Raw genomic sequence first — 26,374 nt, forward strand, 5'->3', positions numbered from 1 at the left:
TTCATCTCCTAATTGGTTTGTCTTTTTGTTGTTCAATTGCTGGAGCCCCCTTATGTGTTCTGGATACCAGAATCTTACCGGAAACAGGATTTGCAAATGCTTTCTCCCATTCTGTGGGTTAGCTTCTCACTCTCTCTACGGTGTCCTTTGAGGCACAAAAGGTTTTAACTTTGATAAATTCCCATGTATTCTTCTTTTCTGCTTGTGCTTCAGGTATCAGATCTGAGAAACCAAAGCCATGGAGCTCTACACCTATTTTCTTGTAAGGATTCTATAGTTTCGGCTCTCAAATTTAGGTTTTGACCCATTTTGAGTAAATTCTGCATGAAAGTAAATCTTCACTCTTAAAACTGGATCTTCAGCAGTCCCGACACCGTCTGTTGCAGAGACGTTCTTTCCCGTTGGAGGTTTGCAACATCACAGTCTGGGGGCTTGTTTGGGGGCCTAAAACATGGTCTATCCTGGGGAATACTCCCGTGGGGCTGACAGGATGTGGGGGGCTGCCCTGGGGGGATTTGCAGGTCCTACACGTCCTGCGTCCTTGTACCGAGGATGGGGGGGGGGGGTGGGGTGCTGACATCTCCAGCTATTATTACACAAGCATCTAGGTCGCCCTGTAATTCCGGCTGTACATACCCTGGGGTTCTGCCCCCAGCATGGACACGTCTACCCCTGTCCCTACACTCGGACTCTTGTCAACGCGTCGTCACCTCCTTGGTCTCTCTTAACAGTGTCTGCCTTAGTGTGTCTTGTCTGCTCCGACCACAGCCCTCCCAGCCCCCTTCGGGCCACCGTTCCCTGAGGGGTTCCTGTCTTCGTTGCTGCACTTTTCAGCCTGTCGCTGTCCTTGGGTCTAAGGAGTCTCCACAGACAGCACACCGCCAGGCACATCTCAAATCCGTTCTCTCAACTGCTGCCTTTCAAGTGGGAGAGGGGGGTGCACTTACGTGCAAAGTGGTCACGGACAGAGCCCTCTGTGCGTGCGGGCTCCCAGCGCCTCGTTTCTGCCTTCGGTGCTCGCTTTTTCTGCTAGGTTATCTTGAGCCTCTTCCGAATTTTTAGCAATTGTTCTCTTAATGGCGACCGTGTGCCTCACGGTGAGCGTCTCACACAAGCATCTAGTCTGAACCAGCTTAGCTGCCACGGCGCGCGAACGCGACCCTCCTCCACCCCCTGCCTCTCCTCCACCCCCTGGTGTTGAGCCCCTTCCGTCTCTACACGCTGCACACCAGAAAAACGGATCTGTGATCACTGCCCCATGCGTCTGCCTTTTAAATCACATGAAGAAACAAAAGACGAGTCACAAGTCAAAAGCACACCACGGCCGGCTTTGACATTTACCCCACGGTTACCTTCTTACCAACGCTCACAGCCCCGGGGCCGCTCCAGCCCTGAGGTCTCCAGGCGGACAAAACACAGGCGAAGCCCTGTGCTGACCTTCTGGAACAAGGCCACGCCAGGGACTCCCCAGGGCGGAGGGCAGGGGCGGGCAGGGGCAGGCAGGTGCCTTTAACCCCACACACAGCCCACAGTCCTGTGCTCACAAGCACCCCCTCCCCTGGTGGTTGTAAAATTCTGATTTAGCTCCTGAGTCCCCAAAACAGGATCCGGACAGGTTTGCTAATCCGTGTGCCTTTGGCACAGAAATGAGGTGCCGGAATTCTATCCTCCGCCACGTCCAGTGACCTCTCTGGTCCCCAAGCTTTAATCCAAACCCTCGACTCGAACGTGGGGTCTTGAGAGAGAGGCTCCGGACCCCTGCTCCTGTAGTCTGAGCGGTGCCTCCCCATCACCTGCCCACCGGCCCCGGGGACTCCCCAACGGGCTCTCCACGGCTCGGGGCCCCCACGCTGCCCGCTTCCCTGCCTGTGGTGTTCAGGGCCCGGTATCCTCTGCACACGCCATCTCCTCTCCTACACCTCTGCGGCCAGCCAGGGCCTCACCCCTCCGCTCCAGGCCTCTGGCCAGCCGCTGTGCGCACCTGCCCTTGAGGGCCGACCGGCTTCCCAAACCCCACACTCCAAACCTCCTCCCAACCTCTCCATCCTCCTGGACGCTCCTAGCAAAGCCTGGGGGGCATCTCCTTCTGCCTTCCCCTCCCTCCCCCTCTGGGTCCCGTCCCTCCTGCCCCTCCCTCTCCAGGCCCCCGTCTGGGCCCGCCCTCAACCCGGATTCACAGAGAACACCAGAGCACCCTGCCCACCTGTGGGGACCTCAGCACAGGGCAGGGGATGCCTCCCCTCCCTGTCCCGCTGCTATTCAGAGCCCGTCCCGGGCCCTCCGAGGGAGGATGTCCATTCCCTTGGCGGTGGGGGGGGGGGGGCACCCTGGCAAACTGTGGACCACGTGCAAAGGCAACGAGGTGGATACCTGCCCGGGCACCTTAGCTACCAGAAGCACACAGACCACTGGAGACTTCCAGAGCATAGAGGGCCCGAGCCTCTGCTGGGGCTTCCCCCGCTGGTCTCTTCCCGTCTGGGCGCCGGGAATCGCAGCCAGGTGACCAGCTACGCAGCTGTGCAGCTGTCCCAGCCTGTAATCCCGAGCAGCGGGGCTGCGGTCCCACCACCTGCCTCCAAAGAAGGATCCAGGCACCGCCCTCCGACCAGCAGTCCCCCGAGGCATCGCCCGTGACCGCGCGCCACTCGTGTACCGGGACTCCCTGCAACCCCGCCCACAAGCTCAGTGTCCGTCCACCGGGTGGACACCCGAGCCTCGCCCCTGAACTGCCTGAGTCCTGACGGGGGACAGGCACGCAGGACACTCACGGGGGGAAGCGGGACAGGCGTGCGGCTGCTAAGAGGGCCTCCAACCTCGGCGCCACGTGCACGTGCGCGGTGAGGCCGTGGCCCTTGTCCCTCACGCTCTTTCGCATTTGAAAAATAGCCATTTGCAGCTTTTACGGCGAAAGGTAAATGCGCGCGCGCACACACGCACACGCGCTCGCACGCATGCAGTACGCGCACGCCGCCTGTACGCACTCACACGCCGCACGCATGCGCAGGAGGCTGTCCCCGGGGAAGCCCACGGCTCCCCAGGTCCGCCGGCGCCCATGGGCTTTGGAGGGGCCCCTCGGGTAGCCTGCTGCTCAGGCTCGGGAGGCACTGCTAGATCCCGAGGGGCCCCTGTGACCCCAGCAGTGGGAGGGGCTGTGTGAGCGCGGGCAGCGAAGCTGAGATGCCACACCTGCCCGGCAGGGGCCCCGTGAGCGGCACGTCAGGGGTACCTGTGACCGCCTGGGCCCGGGGCCCACGCAGGACGACGGCCACCCCCTCCCCCCCTCCCCCGGGTGTCACTACAGGTACTGCAGCCTTAGGCGTCTGCACCTGGCTTCTGTGCCCAACACGTTCCTGCAAAGGAACAAGGGCCGTGCACGTCGCCGGGGCAGGGGAGACACAGGGGCCAAGATGGCCCCCCCTTAGCGGGGCCGTGCCAGGAGCGCCCCGGGAATCCCATGTGGGGCCACCTGGACTCACCTGGATCAGGCCCGCTGCAGGGTTCCGCCTCTTCTCAAAGTGCTTCTGCCGGTGCTGCTCTTGAACTTTCAGAGCAAAGCCAGATCCCAAAATGCCCTGCAGATCATCAGGGTCAGACCACGTGCTGGGGACCACAGCCCCACCCCCGCCCCAGCCTGCACACCCCAGGGCCTCGCTGGCTCTGCCTTCCCTCCTCCTCAGTCGCCCATCACCTGGGGACCACGCTGGGGAGAAACACTCGGATTTAGGGTAAAGGAAAACCTCCACCTTGCGGGAGTGGGCTGGGCCCACAGATTACCCTCCCTCCCGGTTGGCCTGCACTGAAGCAAGTGCAGCCCAAGCTCTGGGTGGCAGCCACCTGAGACAGCTGTGTCCCCACCAGCCACCCTTCTGACCTGTCCAGCTGTGGGTGACACCAGAAACACCCCCCCCCCCCCGCCCCCGCCGGAGATCTGACAAGGCAGCCTCATCACCACGAAGCACGCTCTGGCTCACAGGGACCCCACTGGTCAATCCCATAGGGCTGGGAGGGGCTGACAGTGACCACAGATGCAGGGTCTGAAGCCACAGCTGGAGGAAGGTCAGTGTGCTCCCACGGAGGCTCACAGAAGCCACCCGCACCCTGCCTGCACAGCCCGGGAAAGGGTGTCCTTGCACCATACCTGCTGCCTGCGGCTCCTGGGGTGCCGGGGACCCTGCTGGCAGCCACGCTCCCGTCCCACGGACCCCAAGTGGACAGGTGCCCCAAGCTGCGTGTGGCCACCCGGGGGCTCGCCAAGGCAAGAGGGGCCACAGGACTTACCGCAGGAAGAGCAAAGAAGGAGACGCCAATGAGGGTGAACGTTGCAGCCAGGAGCCTCCCGTTCCAGGTCTGGGGGTACTTGTCCCCATAACCAATGGTCGTCAGAGTGATCTGTAGGGCGGCAAGGCCAGTCACTCGGCCAGCTTGGCAGTGACCGCCGTGGACACCTGCAACCCTGAGCTGGACACTTCCAAAGCCCCCGGGAGTCTTACACGCAGCGACCTCCCACACCGTTCGGGGTGAGCTGGACAGGCATGGGGACCACCCTCCCACGCCACCCATACGAGGCCCAGGGGACCAGGCTCCCCATCACCATCCTTCCCCCCCCTGCAACAACCACATCAGAACTCTCCGGATCCTTTGTCTTGCCCTACGTGCCAGGGCAGGATGCGGGGGTCACCGGAAGCCTGTGTTACCATTTCACATGCATGAGGGCAGAAGAACCCGTCAAGCGGCCTCCCCCGGGACAGGGGCGGGGGCAGCTCTGGGCTCAAGGCCAGGCAGCAGCCAGGAAGTGCAGAGTCAGGGGCTGGACAGAAACGGTGCTGAGCAGGAGCCCCGGGGGACAGATGACGGGGACAGGATGGGGGCCGTGTGGTGGGACGTGTGGAGGTGACATAAGGCCAGAACGGGAAGGGTCCCCAGAGGTGTGGCCGGAGCGCAAGCTGCTCTGTTGTACAGCGGAGAGAGCAGCGCCCATGCAGAGGGGTGCTTGGGCACACAGGAGGGCCCGCTGCCCGTGGAGCAAGCCCCAGGTGGCCCCTAGCAGACTTGCCAGTGGGGATGGGCTCACGCTGTTGGGGACAGGGGCACCTGTCACCACCCACCTGCAGCCCCTGGAAGCTGTCCCCGGGTGCCGCACAGGGCCTGCCATGAGTCTGGGAGACGCCCTGGGTAAATGGAGGCCCCGGGGGTAGGACCTTCAGGGCCTGTTTACATACAGCAAGACACAGGCCCAGGCGAGGGGCCACCGTCCCCATTCCCGCCAGTGCAGAAAGTTCTGGAAAGTCACAGGTAATGAGGAAGGGCGGCCAGGAGTGGGTGTGGGCAGGAAGGAGACCCACTTCTCACCATAAAGCTTCCCTGGTAGAATCTTCACCTTGTGTGAGGATTACAGTTAAGATTTTTAACCTAAACTAAGCGTATTTTAAAGACAGGAAACGCTTCAAACCACCACTCTCTGCAAAAACGCCAAAGTTGTGCAAAGAAGTCTGGAGAGCAAGGGTAGGACCTGGAGGAGGGGCTCAGGGTCAGGAGGTGGGAAGAAACCTGGAGTCCACGGGGCCACTCTGTGGCCGGACACCTTGGTCCTCACACAGAAGAAATCCCATCCATATGACAAAGGAATCTTGAAAATGAAATTAAAATCCAGCAGGCGGAGATGTACGGCTCCAGACGCCTCCTCGGGGCCGGACAAGGGGTGAGGAGACAGACAGAGATAAGAGCACACACCCTGAGGCCCGCTGGGCCCGGAGGGAGGGCAACGAGGTAGCTCACGTGCACAGGAGAACCCCCCCACCCAGCCACATTCCAGAAACACGTGGGAGAGGATCCCGGAAGTGTGGCTCCCGACAGCCGGGAGGGCGTGGGGATGGGACCTCGCAGACGCCCGGGTCTGAGAAAACCCTCAGAAAGCCAGCGGCCTGCTCCTCCAAAATGAGGGCAGATTCGAGGGGGGCATCGGGGCGGGCCTGGGCAGGACGAGCTGTGGAGACTCCCCAACCCCCGCGAGGGTCCCCCACAGCCGCGCAGGGCTACAGGGCAGAAGAAAGGGGAGGCTCAGGCTGGACGTTTTCCAAGAATGACGAGCACAGGGGACGGGGCACCACCTCATTCCGTCACAGCACAGAGTGAATAATTCACGTCTGAAGTTTAAATCCGGAAACAGCAGCGTAAGCATATTGTTGGGAGCATGGAGGCAAACCCCAAGAAAAGCCACAGGAGCCCTGCCCAGAGGGCGGGGAGGGAGTGCGGGGAACTGCGTGGTCACTCTAACACGCACACACTATTCATCATATTTAAGTACTACGTGGATAAAACACTTAAGTAGCCGTTTCGGTTCCATTCTTCAAGATGGGAAGGCCATGGCCCACGAACAAGGCCTGGGGCAGGGCAAGCCTGGTCACCGGCGACTGGCCCACGGCCCACCCTGCTCCTTCCCGCTCGGCTAGGGCACAGCACACAGACTCCAGGCTGCACGGCAATCGATAAGATGATTCTGGATAAAGTGCGTTCTCACGGAGATGCGTGTAAAAGCTACATATTCCTTTCGCCACTGGATCTGAAGTATCTGCCCAAGGCCACGCAGCCAGCATTTGTGGAAGGGGGCATGGGGTCCCAGGACCAGCCACTCATCCCCAGGCCAAGCGCCCGGCACCCTCGGGGCATTCCAGCACCCTGCCTGGGGACATCCGTGGTTTCGGGCAAGGAGCCAGGCCAGGCTCCATCCAGCTAATGGGGATGACGCCCACAGGGCAGGGCCACAGACACAGCGCTACCCCAGGGTAGCAGGGTGGGAGGGACCCTTCAGAGGCTGGCCCCGGAAGAGGCGGGTGACAGGGGAGGGGCGCTCCGGGGCCCTGGGAGCTGGGTGGCCGTGAGCAGGGGCTGTGGGCCCACAGACTCTCTGCCTGCCCTGACGGGCAGCCCGGAAGGTGAGGCCCAGGAGGGCCAGGGGCGGCTCGATTTCGCTTTTCCAGACTCTCCGTGTGACGGAAGGGCTGTCCCCTCCTCCCTCCAGCACAGAGGCCTCACACACCGGTGGCCAGTAAGGAAGGTGGGTGACCAGGCAGGGCCTCTCTGCCCACTGCCCAGCCCCAGAGAGACCTCTGCAGCCAGAGAGCCCCTGCGACTCTGCCATGCCCTGGGGGCAGGGGGCACATCCTGGAGGTGGGGTGGGGGACAGCAGGAGGAGGGCCCCCAAGGAAGGCGGTGCCAAGCCAAGCAGGTCCCCAGTGAAGGACGATGGCCCCAGCTGCCAGGACTCACCAGGCCCCACCAGAGAGCGTCAGCGTAGGTATCAAAGTGATCGTTCTCGCCCTTCTCTGCCAAGTACACCAGAAACGAGGCCAGGATGAGGCAGAGGAAGCCGATGTACCAGGCAGTCACCAGCTCCTGAAAGAGAGGGTCACGTCCTGGCTCCCTGGCCCCAGCAGGCACCACGCCCAGTCCAGCTCTCTGTCCCCACAGAGCCCTCGGCAGCCCAGGCCGGCACCTGCTCGGCCGCGTGGCCCTTAGCACAGGGCTGCTGCGGGGGCGGGAGGGATGGTGTGTGTGGTCCTGGCTGTGTGGTCCCTCTGCCACGTGGCCCCCGCACCTGCTCACCCAAACCCAGAGGACGGCCGCTCAGTACAGCCCAGCTCACCCCGTCCACCAGGTATGGGGAGCACCCCCACAATCCTGAGGCATTCCCGCTGCAGATCTGGGACTGCTGAGAACCTGTCGCACCTCCCCACGCCTGGAGCAGGCAGCCCGAATGCCCACTGGCTGCCCTCCTTGGGGACAGACCCCCGCCCCGTCCAGCCTCAGGACTCAGACAAGGACAGGCAAGGAGGCCGTTTGGGCTGGCGGGGTGCAGTGTGGGCCTCGTGGGGGCTGCCTGGGACACAGGGCTGGGCTCCTGCCAGGACGTGGGGCAGGGGGCACCTCAGGGCAGCCGCTGTGAGCCCGGGCGGCACAGACCCAGGCTCACCCACCAAGCATAGAGCGAGCCGCAGAACAGCCGCTCTGGAGAGAGACGACCAGACGGACCGGGTCATGGAAAGACGCCCCCGGAAGAGGGGATGGGCTGGTTCCCAGCTGACCCGCCCCCTGGGCTCGGTCCAGCAGGGCTTGTGACCCCGCGCCAGCGCTCACCTTGCTGTGGGCGTAGACCACGGAGCCCAGCAGCTTCCAGGTGCCGCCGCGCCGGTCCATACGGATCATCCTGAGGATCTGTAGGAAGCGCAGGCTCCGGAGAGCCGACGTGGCGAACACGTTGCCCTGGGAGCCAGCGGCCAGCACGGCGATGGAGGCGATGAGCACCATGATGTCTGCGGGGGACGTCGCGGCTCGAGGCGGGGCCGGCCCCCTGCACCTCCGTGCCTGGTGCAGATGAGGGCGGGGCCCCCAGCCACATGGACGCGTGGCAGCACGGGGACGCCACGGCCGTCCACCTAGTCCAGCCTTGCCCGGCACGGCTGCTGTCCTGCCACCTGTCCCCTCCTCCCGCCACCAGGCCGAGCTCACCACAGGCTCGGATGCCAAGAGGGCAGGCGGGAGAAACTTCCAGAAGGAGCCAGTCCTCAGCTTCAGCCTCAGCCCGCCTCCCATGCCCACACACACTCAGCTCTTCCCGGAGCTGGCAGCCCCCGCCTGCATGCACACGTGCACACACACACACGCCCCGCTCACCTGTCACACACACACATGTGCACACACACATGCACACGCGCACCCCGCTCACCTATTACGCAGAAAGGCTTCCGGGCAAACTTGAGCCGCCCCCTCCAGCCGCGGTACCGGCAGCAGCAGCCGGCCGCCCAGATCCGCACGAAGTACTCCACCCCGAACACCACGATGGTCACGATTTCCTGCAGGAGAGGCCGCGTTGAGCCACCCCCGGGCCTGCGTCAGGGCTGGGACCAGCCTGGCTGAGCGGGAGTTAGGGTGGGGGGGCCCGGCCTGTGTGGGCCGGTGTCAGTGGGAGGGGTCCCACACTCTGGACCCGGACCAGCCTCCTCGAGCGGCCCCTCTGTCGCCAACAGCAACGGAGACATCGCTCTGTGGTTGCCATGGCGCCCGCCCCTGCCTGTCAATTGCTGTCAGCTTCTCAACCCCCGTCCCACGCCCACGCCCGCCAGGAAACACCCCACACCTCGGGGCCAGGGGGCCGCCTGGGCCCTCAGGCTCCAGTGAGCAGGGGGGGAAGCGGTGGGGGAGTGGGGTGGCTGTCAGATGCTGAGGGGACACAGGGAGGGCAGCGGGGTGGACCGTGTGTGGGGAGAAGTGGGTGGGAGCACTGTGACAGTCGTGGTGGACGCTGCGAGAAGGCTCATGTCAGGAGGTGAGGCCGGAAGGGGCCCAGGTCCGCCAGGCTGGAGCTGGAAGAGCACGGGCCACAGTGGGGGGGGGGTCAGAGGCTCGGAGGTATGGGGATGGCCAGCGACCACAGCCTCCGTGGCTGCACACCCGCGGGGGCTCACCAAGATATAGAGTGCGCCCTCGGAGCTCTTCTCGTACTCCTTGATGGTGGAGAAGACGGACAGCACGAGGCAGGAGAAAACCAGCAGGAAGCTGCGGGCAGAGGCAGAGGGTGTCAGCGGCCACCACAGAGGGGCCAAGGAAAAGCACGCCGCACGCACGCCCACAGCGCCCCCGGGACTCCTGCCTCAACAGCCCTGGGCTTTGAGACGGCCCCCAGGCTCTCGGGGGGACACCGGCTACCGCGTGGACATCCCTCAATGAACTCATCCTCCTTGTTCGTAACATCCCTTTCTCGGCTCCGAAACGGAAACCGCCGATCTTCCAAGGAGCACCGGCCCAGGGCCTTGGCCGCAGACCCGCGTCCGGGCCGCACCCAGCGGGTGCGCAGAAGACCCATCAGTTCCCGAGAGGTGGAACCAGGAGGCCCCATCTGACACCAGCCAGGGTGTCTGTCCAAAGGCTGAAGGTGGGGTCTGAGGGCACAAAGCACACAGTGTGGGGAAGCTGGACAGGGGCCTGCACACCACACCCCTCCCGTGTGTTACTGCCACCCTGGACGTGCCAGGGGGAGAGACCACAGTGGGGAGGCCGCTGCGTGGTCCGCCACGAGCCCTGCCCCCCGGCCGCCTGCAGCTGGACGTCCTGCCGGCACATGCAGCCCCCAGACGTCAGGGCCTCGGCCGGATCCCAGGGCATCTCGGGCAGTCGGCCCCACACTCCCCGAAGATGGGCAACTGCGTGCAGAGACACACGACCCTCCCAGGAGCGTGGCTGGTGAGGGCGCTCCCGGCGCGCACCCCACTCCGGAGCAGAGGCACGGACAGCAGATGACGAAGGCAAAGCCGGTGCCCGCTGGCACACACAAAACCACGCGAAGAAACAGTCACATCTCAAAACCACAATTAATTTCCTTTGCTCATTAGACAATTTATTCAATTAACCGAGCGCTGGAAAAAAAATGTCCAGCTCTCATGTGTCTTATATTTATTCATAATTCTCTGCCTGGTGGTATTTTTTCCCGACTCAGTCAGTGGGGAAGCAGCATTTACACACAGTGCCTCTGCCAGGAATGGGGGACCCGGAGACTCCAGGGCTCTGGGTCAGGACCCCGGAGGCCTGGGTGACGGGAGAGCCCACGGCAAGGAGGCCACCCAGCCCAGCTTGGCCCGGGGCAGAGGTGCAGAGAGCCCAGGGGAGACATGAAATCTGGCAGGCTTCCCTGAGAAGGTGTCCACAAAGGCAAGAAGGAATCGGTGGGGCCAAGAAGGGAGAAGGGAAGGGGTGGTCCAGAGAAAGGGACGACAGGGGGTCCCAGGACTCAGCAGAGGGCAAGTCCAACCAGACTAAAGAATGGGGCCTGATGGGCCTGATGCCATTGTCATTCGTGTGGGGGGACCCGGGAGTCCACACTCAGACTCACACCGTACGAAAACATTACCCTGAAGTAAAAAGGGAAGGCCCAAGTCCCAAAGCAACCGGGCCCTCCCAGCCCTGCTTCCCGAGGGCAGCTCTGACTGGCATCTTGGAACATTCCAGAATGGCCTGGCCGTGCTCTACGGACGCAGAGCCCTTCCCAGAAGGCAGGGACTGGGATGTCCAGGGCCACACCAGCAATACAGGAGAAGAAAAACCCGAAGCCAGACACGGTGAATGTTCCTAGGCCACCAGGTGAGCAGAGTGAACCCGAGCAGAAGCCACCCGGCTTCTGAGGTTTTGGAGCAGGTGGCCACAGACGGCAGACGGGGGAAAGGGGTGGGGCCTGCCCACCCGTGAGGAGGAGGAAGGAGGCAGGCAGCCACGTGGGGCACCCCACACCCGCAGCAAAGACAAGCAGATCCCCATGGAGAGAGGCCGCCCACCTGCCCAGCCTCCCAGGCCCAGGACTCGAGTCTCCTACAGATCCCAGAGCCTTCCCTCGCTCCCCAGCTGGCCCTGCAGGCCGCTGAGCAACGGGGAATACACTTCTTTCCAGGCCTCTTCCCATCTGCAGGCACCTTGGTGACAAGGGTGCCCTGCCACGCCCCCTGCCACATCCACACTCATACCCACCTTACACAGGGGAACACTGAGTCTCAGAAAGGTGGTAGGGGGCTCTGCCTCTGGCCTCATGATGCCAGAGCACAGTGTCCTTGGTGATGGGGACACGTGGGTGGGGTCCAGCCCTGGGGAGCCTGGAGGAGGGGCCAGCCTCCTGCAAGGCAACAGGGGAGAGTCACCAAAGCCCCGCAGCCCATGGCGGGGCCCCTGGGCTGCAGCGGTTGGGGCCCTGGGCAGACCTGGAGTTTCCTGTGGGTGCTCTGGGGTCTGCAAATGGCCAGTGTTCCCACAGTCCTTTCCCTCAGCGACCCCGTGACCCTCAGTCCCGGCTCCTGACAGCTGTGGGAGGAAGGGGCCCTTCTTCCCACCCCTCGCCCTAGGAGAGGTGTTGGGGACGGTGCACAGGGAAGACCAGCACCACCGCAGGGGCCCCTCACGGCACGGCCACGTGCTCAGAGTGTGTCCCCTCCAGGCCCCGAGGACCGACGTGGCTCATGAGGAAACGTTCAGATAGAAATCTGTGCTGTGCTGGCGCAGGATGGCTGGTCTGCTTCCTCCTGATGGGGACAGGTGAGTGGCTCTACCCACCCCACAGGCTCATCCCAGCCTGGTCTCTCCAGCACCCAAAGGCCCGGGTGGGGGAGGGCCTTCTCATGCCCTCCAGCCTGGGAAAACAAAGGAGGGAGGAAGTGTCCCCGGTGCCAGAATGGGGCGGTTTCCCTGCAGCCCGAGAATGGTTATGATCGCGAGTTCTCCGGCAGCGGTTGCCAAGGAGACCAATATCTCAAGCAGCCCAGATTCCAGGGGCCGGGATGGGGGGGGGGGGTGAGGAGGGGGAGCCAGGGTGACAAGGGACCTCAGATGACGCTCACGAGCAGCGAGGAAGCGGGCCACCTGGAGACGCAGCTCTGGCTGGAAGCACACCCCCGCTGGCTGCCTGCTGCTGCGCCCCAGGACCCACAGCAAACACCGTCTGCACCGGGCAGCAGGAGAAACCGCAGCCAGACGTCAGGAGGGACATCTGAGCCACAGCCCGAGCTCTGAGCAGAGGACTGGCAGGGTCCTGAGGGCTGGGGTCCTGACACACAGACAGCGGTGCGGGGAGGGGCCCAGAGCAGACGCGAGGTGACAGGAGAGACAGAGGACGGTGGAGGCAATCACACTGGCCAGAGGGGCCCCTCCTGGTGGTCAGCCTGCAGCCACACCTGCACGTCACGGGGTGCGCTCTGTGGGCGTGTGCGCGTGTGTGGGTGTGCACACGCCTGTGAGGATGTGCGTGCGCCTGTGCGGGTGTGTGCACATGTGTGCTCTGCCTGCCCCTGCACTTGAGACACAGGGGCAGCGCCCACCTCCAGGGAGAGACTCCTCTGCTTCTGCTTCCGTCTCCCCGTCCCACACCCTCGCCCCATCTGGCAGCAGGGAATTATTTATTTTCTGGGAAAATATGACAGAACCCCTGCCACCTGGCTCCTCAGTCCTGATTCACTGCTGTGGGGCCAACTGGGAGGGTCCCTCGGCACTGGCAGGGCAAAGCCCCCATGGTCAGGCCCACCCCAGACCCCTTCACGGCCTCCAAAGACTAACTCAGGAGATGGCTGGGGCTGTTAATCTCATTTGTGTACTTAGTGAAATCACCATCTAACAAGGGAGCAGCCGGGATCGGAGAAGGTTGCCAGCACACCACTGTCCCTCCAGCCCCCACTGGCTGCTCTTCAGCAAGTGGGGAAGGGTCTGTGACATCCAGCCCCGCCCCTCCAGGCTAGAATTCACAGTGAGTCTACTATGCACCAGGCCCACGACAACCCTAAAGGCAGAAAACGTTCTCACCCATTTAACAGATGGGAAAACAGAGGCTCTGAAGCAGCTCACCGTGGCCGTTCAGGGTCGAGCCTGAGCACCGTCTTCCGCTGTAGAAATTCCCTCTCCCCAGAATAATGTCCATCCCAATCAGGCTGTGCCTCCCCGGGGGCTGGGTGGCCCAGAAGCCCAGCAGGGCCCGGGGCTGGGCTAGCTTCCAGTGTGAGGCCAAAGCAGGCCCTCCCGTCCAGACTGGCCGCCGGGCCGCGGGAGCCTCCCGCTCACCTCGTCCGCTAGGACTGCAGCCGGCGCTACAGCCCGGAATCTAATTTCGCCCCTAATGAACTGCTCTGCCTGCAGGACACGCTGCCACTTCCAATCTCCAGTAGCGACGGAGCCCGGACTGCTGACGGCTGCTCCAGGCGTAAACCAGATGTGAAAAATCACTTTGAGATCCCGCCAGCGTTGGAGGGAGGCCAAGGCCGCACTCCTGAGACCCCTCTTCTGGAGCCAAGTCTCACCCGTGGGCGCGGCCTGCCCCCAGCCCACCTGAGCCTGCTAATCAGAGAACGGAGGCTTCTTGGTGGCACCTACCTGCACCTAAGGCTGGGGGAGGTGATGGAGGTGCGACGGATGCCTCAACTCAGGAAGTCCCAGACCTCAGAAGGTCCGGCTCTTGGCCCGGCACTTGAGTCAGTCCCCCATAAACAGCCTTGGCCTGCCCAGACCCCACCCCCACCTCACTGCACCCATCCACCAACTGGCGCCCGTGGCCACCCCACAGCCACACCTTTCACACTAATGCCCCTTCCTCTCCCAACACCCAGGGCAGGAAGGTGCTCTCAGGGGACCCCTTGAAGCCCCCCACTGGCCAGTGACCCCAGGATGGCCAGGGTCCCTCCAAGGTCTCTCTGGACAGGGGGCCATGCAGGTCAGATGTCCTTCCCTCCCTGAGCCTCGCCCCCTAGTCATCCACCCATCAGAAGCCCCAAGTTCACAGGGGCCCCCAGCCCCCCTTTTGCCCACTGCAGACCTTGCCCCCCTCCCCAAGAGAGCCAGCATCCTGGTGAAGCGCCAGGTGCTCCAGGACTGGGAGGTGTGCAAAGGGACTGAACCCAAGGGGCCCGGGCAGGAAGCCCGCTGGCTCAGCACACAATAAAGGCCATTTCCCCAGGTGCCTCCTGCTCGATCCTGGGAGACCGGGGTAATCACCACCTGGCTCACGCGAGCACACCCGAGGGGCTCCCCCCACCCCACACCCCGTCCACACAGGGGCTGCGCCGCAGTCCCTACTTTGCACTCCTGGGTCTTCTCTGCCTCCCCAACCCCACCCTTCTCATAGATGATTGTGACCTCCTCCAGGCTCACAGCCCCCAGTCAGAACCCTTCTAGGTGTCTCCCTTCCTCCAAAGACCTCATCTTGGCTCTTCCATCTGATGCACCCTGTGTCCCGTGTCCACCATGCCCCACTGCAAACACCTGCCACCCCCACCAGAGACCCCCACCAGAGATAGGAAGTGTGCTTCGCTCCCCTCTTGTCTATTTCTCAGCTTCCGCAAGCCAGCTTCCCTGCCCCAGGGCCTTTGCACACACTCCTCTTACTACCTGGAGTTCTTTCCTGCTTGCACATCCACCATAGGGCTGCCTCCTCCTTGTCCTCAGGTTTCTGACAGACTGCCCAGCCTTCCTACACTGGTACCCTCTGAGGAGGGGTCCATTCATTTCCTCTCCTGCCCTCTCTGCTGGCCCCCGAGTACACAGCGAGAACTCACACACAGGAGTGGCATGTGCATCCTGACGCATGACAGCCAAGATGGCCCTCGTGAGGTCAGATCCAACTGGAGAGCAGCCCGCGGCCCCATTCAGACAAGGCTCGGTGGTGCATCCTGAGCAGTCTCTAAACACCACTGGAAAGAACTGGAAAGAAGGGGCCCATGGGTAGGAAGCCTGTGTCCTAGAGGGACCCAGAGAGCTTCCAAAGGCAGAGCATGGGGGTCCTGAGACCAGGAGGGGCTTGGCCCTGTCTGAGGAGCCTGGCCACACAGGAACCCACAACAGGGTAGATGTGGCTCACTTCCGGCAAGGCCACACCCCAGAGGAAATGACAGAGGTAACTCGTGCCCGTCCGTACAATCACAGGGGAGCCTCGTGCAGGATGAGGAGGGTGCCTCTGAGGCAGCCAGCACTGCTGTGGATGTGAGCTCTGGGGTCAGGACACAGCAGAACTGTCATCTGCTGAGAAGACATCAGCTTTTGGGGAGAAGGTGCTCAGCAGTGGGATCAGTTAGGACCACGCCCCACAAAACATCCCACGTTCCCTACATGAGCACAGGAACCAACAGACCTGCCTCCCTGCCCCACTGCCCCCTGATGTTGATGGGACAGCCAGGCCTGCCTCCCCCAGGGTCAGTCTCCCCCAGACTCTTCCTGAAGAGCCTCCAACTGGCTCTTGGGCTGGCCCATCCCCTGTGCTCCCACGGCGCACAGCTCTGGCATACTGGTCCCCTAAAATCATCCCTAGTGAGTGTTTTCTTGGACTCCACTCACATGCCTCCAAGTGACAGGAGGCTCACCCACAGGCAGAACCCCTTTTTAACATGCCCCCTCCTTGGTCCCAGTCCTCCCCCAGGCGTGTGCGTGGGGTCCATTCTCCAGGCCAGCACCCACAGCCACTGTCTCCTCCCAAGCTATAAACCACTGAGGGCACAAGGTGAGGGGAGTCAGGGACAGGGCCACCTTGTCACCCAGGGAGCACCAGGAGCTCTTATGACAGAGACAAAGCCCAGTGCTCGCCAAACAGGTACATGTAATTCCACAGGGAAACTTCACAGTACGTCGTTAGCGTGGAAAAGGATTAGAGAAGTCTGAATCCTATCTCGCTTAAAAAACGCACAGGATGGGCACAGATGCCTGAAAATAAACCAGGTGACACAAACATTCTTCCCGTGTTTGACTGTATCTTCCCAGCTCCCCACGAGGGGTGTGTATTATTTCTGTCATCAGCAAAGACGACAGACCATACCCAATGGTTTAAGAAGCTGCTGGCACCCCTCACTCAGGCAGGGTTGAAACACCTGCTTTCTGTCCATGCCACATTCATTCAGCTTTTGGCTAGTTAAACCACACATGCCTCAGACACGCAGGCAAGAATGCTAACTGGGAAGAAAGGATCGCTGGGAGCACAAGCTAAATCTGGAGATGCAAGCAAGTGGTCCAGGTGAAAAGGGCTGGTGCTTGTGCAGCCTCCCCAGCCCCTTCCCCAGCACCAGCCAAGGGGCCAAGGGGCCCCTCACGCCCCATGGGCCTTGGCTGGTGCCCATGAAGGGCCAGGGCCGTGGGCTCCTGTTCAGCACCATGGCCAGCACCATGGCCAGCACCCTCTCCTGCCCAGCACCATGGCCAGCACCCTCTCCTGCCCACAGGCCTGGGGTAGGCCAAGGGAAACCCACCTGCCTTCTTCTTAATCCCATCTGGGACCTAAGCTCCAAAATGCTCCCCTGCTCTGCCCTTGTGCACATGATGAACAGCACACTGGGTCAGGCCCTGCCCTCCTGAGGGAGGCTCACTGAGGCTCTGTCTGTGGGTGAACAAACTCCCATGGGCCCAGCAGGCTCCTGCGGCAAGCCGTCGGCTGCTGGGCCAGAATTGGCACTTCCACATCCTCTCCCAGTGAACTGGCTTCTCTGTGAGCCTCCCGCAGCTTGTCACCACCTCCCCACAAACCTGGGGTCCCAGGAGAAACTGGCCTTTTCCTCCAAACACTTCAAACATTTTTTTCCAAGCCTAAATGGAAAAGCAAACTCAGAAGTTCTAAGCTCTCTAATTCCGTGGACGGAAAGAGCAAAGCAGACAAGACCTAGGGGGAAGGAGTGCAGCTGGGCAGGGGATGGCCGCACCCTGCAGGCCACCAGGAACAATCCAGGGGGATGCCCTCTGCGGCCGGGCTCACTCGGCACTACCCATCCATCCACTGTGAGCAGCCGACCTGCCACCATCACAGATGATTAAGGGACATCCGGGTACACTGTTCCCAATGACTCCCATTAGGACTTTCTGTACATTTACAACATTATTCCGAGTAATCCAAAAAAATTAGAGACCTAATTGTATTCAGGCTAGATAACCAGTAGAGACTAATGACACTCAGCTCTGCAGCACGTCCTGGAGATGAAAGTCAGGCTCAGGGCTGACCCGGAACACACCCATCCCCCATTTCCCCCAAGGGGAGCAGCCGTGGCCCCAACCTTCATGGTCTCTGCAAGGAGCCGCCAGGAAAGCCAAGGCCCTGTCCCCCCAGCATCCCTTCCCTTCAACTAACCCCAGGTGCTAAGCAGTGGGACCAAGATTCTGGGCAGCTGGTGGCTGGGGGGGAAGCCAGAACCCCCCCCCCCCAGTCAGGTCACCTCTCCCATTTGTGGGGGGCTGTTGCAGAAGGCCATGACCTCTTTGACCCAGCACCTGCCAGGCCTGAATCCCGGCTGCCCCACTTACCATCAAGTGGCCTTGAGTCCATGACCACTCACCTGGGGTCCTGACCTCAGCATCTGGGGGCTGACGGACAGCAGGTGTGTGGAGCACCTAAAAACAATCTTGTTCCCACCCCTGCTCATCATCCTGGAGACTCGGGGAAGGGTCAGAGGACCCCCTTTCTGAGACCTGACTGCCCCTGTGACTGAACCCCGCAGGAACCAGAGTCCGGGGGGCAAGAGGAAGGGTTAGGTTCAACACCTCACTGGGGCCAGCATCCCCAAGGGCCACAGTCCCCTCTCTGCACCGGGAAAGGGTGAGGCTACAGGTGTATGGCAGGGTTGGTGGTGGATTGCTTTAGGGACAAGAGGCTCCTTAATCAGCACTCAGACCCACAGCCAGTGCCCATCAGTGTGACTATACCAGGCCCTTCCTTCCCCACAATGAGCCCCCAGCCTAGTCCCCTTGGGCGCCCCACGAGGACCCATCCTGCCATGCTCAGCAAGACCCTTGCAGAGAAAGCTGCACAAACTTACTGAGAGCAAATCATTCTAGGAGCACCTACTCCCCTGGAAATGTGGAGCGGACAGCTGCCCCTGGGCAGCTCAGCCGGAGGGCCCCCAGTCCAGGGACCCTGCAGTCCTCAGGGCCTTCATCATGACCTAGACCAGCTTCAAACAATAAAAACTCCAGCCCTCCCTGCCCCCAGCTCCAGATGAGTCCATCTACTGAACACCCCGTGGACCCCCTCCCCTCCGACTCTGTGGCCCCGGCTTTTTAAATTCACATGAGGAACAGGCTACAGGGAGAGCCATCTCTGCCACTGCTGACCCTCTCTGACACGCATGCACCTCCCCAAGAACTACAGAAGGAGAGCAAACTCACTCCGGGGGTTCACCACTGTGCCACCAGCAGCCGGGAAAGCGAGCTGAGAACGAACGGATCAGTGCAACGCATCACCACCGCGAAGGGTGGGGCCCAGCTGCTGAAAGGGGCCCCGGGGACAAGGACAAACGGGACTCATTTCCAGAAGCACTGCTTTCTTCAAAACCCTCCCCCCAGCACAGACGACGTTGTTCTCTGGGGACAATCTTAGGTCTGCACGGCCCTCTTCTTCGTACCTAGGACCCAGCTAAGCTGTTCCAGCTTTGCTGGGCAGGGTGGATGGGTGCCACACAGCCACAACAGGAAGACACACTTCCTCCCGCAGCGACGGCCTGGCGCATCATCACAAGTGAGGAGCCGTTTTAAGAGGCTGCTGGAGCTGTCAGCACATTGCTGCTGGAGAGCACCACTGAGCTCCAGCCTTGCAGAAGAAAGCAGCCGTGCCCGCAGCGTCTCCCACGCTCTGGGGACAGCGCGGTCGAAGGTGGGCTCAGCCTTGAGGCCCACACACACCTAAGTCACTACATGACTTAGCCGAGGATGGTGGGGGGGGGGGGGGGGCTGGTCAGGACGCCCAGGTGGAAACCAGATGTCCCCGGCGAAGTTCTTTCGGGTCCCAAGAGTCCGCCCGTCCAACCCACCCGCAACAGTGTTCTTCAAGCCCAAACCGTTCTGCCTCCATGTCTGGAGGCTCAGGATGCTGGGGATGTGTGCCATTCGGCTGTGAACAGAAGACGTGTCCCCGGACCCAGGCGGCTGTAGAGCAAGCAACTTCCTTCAGGAAAACAGCAGGTCCCCCTGCAACACACAAGCAAGCGTCTGAAGTGTCAGAGGCCTCATGTTTACGTGCGGGCTCGTTAACAGCAGCCACAAACCTCCTGATCCAGGCCCGGCTACTGGCTGATGGCTGAGGACTGGCCGTGGCTGGGCCGAGGGGCAGATGGCTGAGGGCGCTGTCCAGGACATGCTTGCTAACCGTTGTCCACCTGTCTGACCAGTCTCTATGCAGGACGACGCTTTTCATTTTGCTAAGCCACAACCACGGAGACCTGGCAACAACGGCCACGAGCTTCGTGAGCACCACACACATCAAACACCACACCGGATGATTTGCAGGAGATGAACACGGAGCTCTTAGCCCCCGTTACAGACAAGAAGACTCGGTCCCGGGACATCAGTGGAGGCAGGACCCCAATCAGGTGAGCCTAGAGCTAGGGGTCCCCACCACTCGCCATCTTTCACAGGAATGTGCCCTCTGGACCATCTCCACTGGCTACAACGTCACGCCATGAATAGTGAGCGGTTAAGTGACACACCCAATAGGAGGAATTGAGACAGCATGACCTCAGCGAGGGCGAACGTGGTGACATCCGCTACCAACGCGCCCCCGCAACGTCCATCCAGGAAGACCCAACATTTGTACTTGAGAATACTTAAAAAGAGCCACCTGAGAGGTATCCCAGCACCATCACGGTAACAAGACATTGGGCACACACCAGTCACTGATATCCCTTATAAGCTCTGCCCCCGAAGGGGAACAGCCTGCAGCCCAGGGCCCATCCGCCATCATGAGCCTTCTAACAGGACGGGTCCTGACGCCCAGACCTGCCTCTGGCCCCACCCGCCCTGTCCAGCCTCGGGCAGACGCTCAGGGGGCACAGAACACACACTCCGTGGGCTTCCCTGTCCCGCACAAAGGTTCAAGCCTCTGAGGGGTCTCCCCTCCCCTCAGCCAAGACCCCGTTGTCAGTGCCTCCCGTGAAATGTCCCAAGAGCTCAGTCCTCTGGACCTTATACCTTCTACGGGACGGGTAGAAAGCCAGCTCCCAAAGGTAGCCCTGTGGCTCCACTAACAAGGACCCAGAACGTCTGCCGAGTAACGCTCATGCAGAGACCCACAGGGCCTGCCTCGGTCAGGCAGGAGTGCAAGTATTAACAAAGATCTGCGGATTAACGTGTTAACGAAAATAAACTGGTAAAACCCAACCTGGAAGCACTCGATCCAGGGGCGCCTGGGGGACTCAGTTAGTTAAGCATCCAACTCTTGATTTCAGCTCAGGTCATGATCTCGAAATTCATGGGTTCAAGCCCCATGTCAAGTTCTGTGCTGTCAACACAGAGCCTGCTTGGGATTCTCTCTCTCCCTGTCTCTCTGCCCCTCCCCGACTTGTTCCTCCCCCTCTCTCCCTCTCTCCCTCTCTCTCTCTCAAAATAAATAAAAATAACCTTTAGGGGCGCCTGGGTGGCGCAGTCGGTTAAGCGTCCGACTTCAGCCAGGTCACGATCTCGCCGTCCGTGAGTTCGAGCCCCGCGTCGGGCTCTGGGCTGATGGCTCAGAGCCTGGAGCCTGTTTCCGATTCTGTGTCTCCCTCTCTCTCTGCCCCTCGCCCGTTCATGCTCTGTCTCTCTCTGTCCCAAAAATAAATAAAAAAAAAAACGTTGAAAAAAAAATTAAAAAAAATAAATAAATAAACTTTAAAAAAAGAAAAAAAAGGAACTCCATCCGGACTCAGCCTGTGCCTCCTGGAAGTAATCTGGCTCAGTAACCTGACCTTCTGGGGTTTAAGCTTTGTTAGAAGCAGGGTGGCCCTCCCACCACATGGTGAGCATCTGGGGTCTCAGGGTCCCCAACGCACAGTGGTGCCCACGTCACTAGCCAAGCCGAGCCTCCCTCCTTCTGAGACTTCGGACTTGGAATATTTGACTTGTACGGATTTCTAATAAAACCGAGATTTTTTTTCTGCTTGAATCTGTGAAGCTGTCCAGCACTGAGCCTCCCACCTACCCTATCGCCTTGCAGACCCAAGAATGTGTGTGGAGACTGACCCCGTGTGACAGTGGACAGTGATCAAAAAATGTTATACTGGTACAGAGTGATCTCACTTTCAACAGAGGGTGGGAAGTTCTGCAAAGACGCCCGAGGTCTCCAGGCCAGCGAGGATGGTCTGCTAAGCCCTGGTTTCCCTGGAAACCACAACTCTCCTGGCATTCCCACCTTTGTGGAAATTTCCATAAGATTCTCCAAGTCCCAGTGGACACTTTCTCCCCAGGCCTATAGAGAGGTCTGCGACTGGAAAGCAGTTGAGAATACAGTCTTCTTCTGGAAACACAGAATGCTCCGTCAGCAGAGGAGGGACCCTGCCACCGCCCCGGGGCCACACTCAACCCCCAAATGCAGTCAGACCAAGGAACAGAGTGGCCAACGCTCAGGGTCAAGGCTGAGGGCCAAGGCTCCACCTCCCACCCAGGTGGCCCACCGGTGGCAGATGAGCGGGAGGGGACAGCAGGCAGCCTGTGCGGGCCAACAGTGTGACCCCACTTGGGTTAGCCAAGGCCACGCAGGGGACTGGAGCAAGGCCATGAAGCCCCGGACCCCAGCCTGCTGCTGGGGGGGGGGGGGCAAGAGGTCACACGGGGCCCCACAGCCCCCAGCACCGGCCCCACAGCAGATGCCATCTGAGGACACAGAGGGCTTGGCAGTCGAGCCCAAGAGAAAACAGCTCACAAAAAGTGAGCCAGTCAAGTGAGCGCAGACTTCACGGGCTCAGCCCCGTGGCCGTCACCGGCATTTTCCACCCGGCCTATTTTAAATGCAATTTCATCCTGGCAACTTAAAGTGGCTTTCAGATGTCGGAAAGGTTAAGCAATCTGTACCCCCAAACTCTCATCTCCAAGGCAGAGACCCCTTTCAGCCTGAGTGGGGCAGCTCCGGAACCCTCTCAACCTGGCCTGGCCTCAGTCTCCCCACCAGTGAGAATGGGCACCTCCCAGGCTCCCAGGGACACATCCGAGACCCACACACTGTAGACACAAAATAAACCCCACCCCCAGCTGCAGCCAGAGAGACCACCCTAAGGAGATCCCCCTGAAGGACTCCCATTGAGCGCGGGGGACACACCCCTGAAAGGTGGCCTAAGCCTTTTCTGTGGCTCACATCCGCTTTGAGAAAGTCATGGAAACTCCAGACCTTCTATCTCGAAAACCCTCTCACACAAAAACGCCCCCGCTGTCAGGGTGCACAGAACGTCCGAACCCTGAAGCTCCAGCCTGAGGAGTGAGGAGGGGCGGGCAGTGGGGAGGAGAGGAGGGGGATGAGGAAAATCTGTGGGCCTCCTGCAGCTGAGTCTGACCCCTTTCCCACCCCACACGCCCAGGTCCTCAACACAGGGCCCCACCCAGTCCTGACAACACGGTCAGGTCCCCGGCAACCTCACCCTGGACCCACGTGCAGCCTGGGCTGCTCACCCGAATCTGGGTGGGCCGTCACATGGGGCAGGTCAGCCGGGGCTGGCTGTCTATCTCGCTACGAGCAGAGGAAGGGACCCTCCAGGGGCGTCAGGGCTGGGTGGGGGGGGGGGGGGGGTGCAAGCTGTTTCTGCCCAGGAGGGCCCACACCTCAGCCGGTGTCGGATTCCCCCTGATGCAGGGAAGGCTCCTGTCTCCAGAAGCAGGTCTCAAAAAGCTCACACCAGGAAGGAGTGATGGCCATAGCTCTGGTCCCAGAGGCGTGTCTTCGGAGAAAGCCCCTTCCACAGACGGAAGAGGAGGAACCTGCCTGAGGCCCACCAAGCCGGGAGGCCACAGGGCGGCCACCCTCCCTCCCCACCTCTGAGAACCACTGCCCCCAGGATCCCCTGGGACACCCAGAGGGGCTGGCACACCTCCAACTTCCAGAAGCCAGGCTGTGGTGGCAAAAGGAGAAGAAATGTGGTCCCAGGGGGCTCAGGGCTGCCCCAGGCCCGAGGACTCCTTTCTGGCCGGGACAGACTGTATAGGCCTTGTGCCTGCCCTCCACTGGCTTCCCCAGGCCCACTCAGTGCCAGGCAGGGAAGAGGGGCCTGGACTTCATTTAATTAATGAATCAACAAACCAAATGACACTCAGATACGGGCCAGTCCTTGTGCCGGGCAAGGGGATGCGAGGGTTGCCGCACCGTCGAGTAACTTTGGCCTCGAGCAGACCAGCACCGGGGGGGGCTGGACCCCAAGCACGGGCACAGGGACGGGGGAGAACTCCACACCTGGGGGCCTGGGGGCTGAGTAGGAGCTACAAAAGCAGGCAGAAGACACGTCACCATCCAGGGAGAGCCACTGGGCCACCCTGAGAGGGCAGCTCAGGTCTCCGGGGCCCTGGGAACAGGGAGTATGGTGCCCATTTCACTGTGGGAAGACTGAGGCCTGCACATTCTGTGACTGCACTCAAGTGTCGAATCCAGCAGCTGCCGAGACCTCTGCTCCCCTCCTGCCAGTGAGCGAGGCGGGGGGGGGGGGGGGGGCGGTTGGGGGGGTTGGGGGGGAGGGGTGCGGAGAGAGCTCTGTGCCCTCGGTAGAGAAGCAGGAAGGGGCTGAGCAGGCCGCCTGGGCAGCGAGGACCACTGTCCCCCATGCCCCCACACGCCGCAGGTCTGGACATCCAGGCTCACAGACACCTGAGGTGGACCCCAGCACAGACCCCACAGACACGAGAGCCGCAACCAGACTCAGGCTTCCCTCACGCTCTGCTTTGCTCTGCTCCCCATTCTGGATGCTGCAGCTTTTAGGGGGCAGGAGGGGCTGGCTGCTTCAGGCCCCGGCAGGGAGGAGCCACTCAGGGCTGGAGACGGGGCCACACAGACGGGACCCCCAGGACGTCCCTGGCTGGCAGGACGTGCAGGGCCAAAGCACAGCGCTCGCTCCGGCAGCCGCACCACGGGTCTGGCAGAGGCACCCAGGGGCTGGGGGCGGGCTCTGGCCACACACTGGAGGCCACCTTGGGCCGCGACCCCCGGACGACCAGAGCTGGTCCCACCAGACGGGGAGGGAGGTGGTGATAGGAGGGCCACCGGTGAGGAGACACAGGGCTCTTCCCAAGATGAACAGCATACCTGAGTACGCCTACATGGGAAGAGCCAGTCCCCTCACTGGGGCCGCTGGGGGGGGACACTCATGTTGCTAGAACAGCCCCGCCCGTCTGGACTCCCAGGTGGTTCAGCGCTGGGCCTGGAGACGTGCCCGAGGCACCTGCCAGGATCGTGGTCCCTCCCCGAGACACCCTCCCCTCCAGCATTTCCCTCCCGGGGTGTTCTCCCCCATCCCACGGAGGATCTGTCCAGGGCACACACTCACAGGCACATGGGTACATTCATGGGGCACACACGCCTCCCGTCCCGAGGGGGCACATGGAGGTGCTTTCCCAGAATCCGTCCCTCAATCCCATCCCAAAATGCCTCTTTCACACAAAATGGCCGAGTCCCGGTCCCAGTCTAACTGGGATGGCAGAGAGCGCCTGCCTGCTCAGAGACTGTGCATGCCAACGGCCCAGTCCGCACACAGCAGCTCCCGCAACACCACACACGTGAACACTCCGAGACCACCGGACCTGCCCCAGGAGCCAGGAGTTCCCTGAACAGGGCCTGGGAAACCAAGAGCCCGTTCCTGGGCCAGCAGCACCGCTCCTCCTGGGTGACCACTCTACCAAGGAGGGGCTCCAGAGCCCAGAATGTGCGCTGCGTTAGACACATACCTGCCCCTCCAGCTGACAGGGGTCAGGGCTGCTGTGTGCGGGCGGGGCCGGGGGCCGGCCCGGCCGGGCCAAGGAGAAGGGCAGGAACCGCGGGGCAAGACAGACCACAACCCTCAGCCTAGAGCTGGGAGAGGGAGGTAATATTTGCACACCCCTCCTCCCCATTTCAGCAGCCCTGAGGCTCACCCTAGCTGGAGAGTGAGCGGCTTGGGGGTTGAGGAACAGCGGGCCAGCCCCTTCCCCCAGCCCCTTGCCCCCTTCCTTGGGGGAGTCTAGGCCAGAGGGGGCCTCCAGGAGTCCAGATCCAGTGGCAGGACCCGCAGCGCCACCCTCCCTCCGGGCTGGCCCTTTGTTCAGCGCAGCGGCCGTGGGGAGGGGCCTCGGGCCGAGGAAGGGAGGCTGGGGCGCCGCACATCTCCCCATCCTGCGGGGGAGGGGCTGATGAAACCCAACCAGGCCGCTGGCGGTAGGGGGATGGCTCCCCCACACCCGCCTGAACGCCCGGGCCCCAGAACTCCTTCCAAATCGCACTACCGTCTCCGCCCTTCGCTTTAGCCAGGGAACGCGGTCCCCCGGCTCAGAGCACGGCACCGGCGTGACCGACACGGGCGCTCGGACACACAGAGGCCCCCCCCCCCCCCCCGCCCCCCCCCGGGGGGGGCCCCATGGGCCCCCCCCCCCCACCGCCGTGCGCCCCGCGACCCCGCCGGCGCTCACTCACACATAGACCCCCCACGCTGCCCAGCGACCCCGCGTCCGCGTCCCCCGAGACCCCCGCCGGCGCGCACTCACCCGTAGGCCCCCCCCCCCCCCCCGCCCCCCGCCGGCGCGCACCCGCCGGCCCCCCCCCCCCCCGCCCCTCGCGCCCCCCGCCGGCGCGCACTCACACGTAGGCGTGGTAGACGAACGCCCAGCCGCGCGGCCGCTCCAGCACGTTGTAGAGGAAATTCTGCAGCTTGCGGTAGAAGGCGTTGCGCTTGGGGGGCTTCCCGGCGCCCGCGCCTCCCGCGCGCGGCTTGCTCAGGATGCTGCCGCGCTTGGGGGCCTCGGAGCCGGCGATGAGCAGCGCGCCGTCCCGGGTGGAGTCGGGCGCGCCGGGGTCCAACCCCACGAAGCCCACCTTGAGCTTCTTCTCCCCGCTCGGGCCGGGGTACACGCCGCCGTTGCGCGACTTCTGCACCATGGTGCCGGGCGGCGCCCCGGCGGGCGCGGGCTCAGCGGGCGA

General features: G+C 62.2%; 1 protein-coding gene across 18 annotated transcripts in view; it reads right to left on the reverse strand.

The window, feature by feature from the left end:
- Window positions 1-26,368, reverse strand: part of KCNQ2 (potassium voltage-gated channel subfamily Q member 2) — a 51,559-nt gene extending 25,191 nt beyond the window's left edge. For 17 of the 18 annotated variants that reach the window (XM_040459892.1, XM_040459896.1, XM_040459888.1 and 14 more), the window contains exons 1-7: window positions 26,037-26,368; window positions 9,462-9,552; window positions 8,723-8,849; window positions 8,134-8,309; window positions 7,267-7,392; window positions 4,279-4,389; window positions 3,477-3,572 (exon numbers count right to left, since the gene is read on the reverse strand). In XM_040459892.1, coding sequence (XP_040315826.1) covers window positions 3,477-3,572; window positions 4,279-4,389; window positions 7,267-7,392; window positions 8,134-8,309; window positions 8,723-8,849; window positions 9,462-9,552; window positions 26,037-26,332 — 1,023 coding nt within the window. In that variant the 5' untranslated portion in view covers window positions 26,333-26,368. Of the gene's footprint in view, window positions 1-3,476; window positions 3,573-4,278; window positions 4,390-7,266; window positions 7,393-8,133; window positions 8,310-8,722; window positions 8,850-9,461; window positions 9,553-19,289; window positions 19,447-26,036 lie in introns of all 18 variants that reach the window. The other variant, XM_040459900.1, reaches the window with a different exon arrangement.
- Between the last annotated feature and the right edge of the window lie 6 nt (window positions 26,369-26,374).

The sequence above is a fragment of the Herpailurus yagouaroundi genome, unplaced genomic scaffold, assembly GCF_014898765.1.
Source record: "Herpailurus yagouaroundi ecotype Mexico unplaced genomic scaffold, PumYag 246, whole genome shotgun sequence".
Taxonomy (NCBI): Eukaryota; Metazoa; Chordata; class Mammalia; order Carnivora; family Felidae; genus Herpailurus; species Herpailurus yagouaroundi.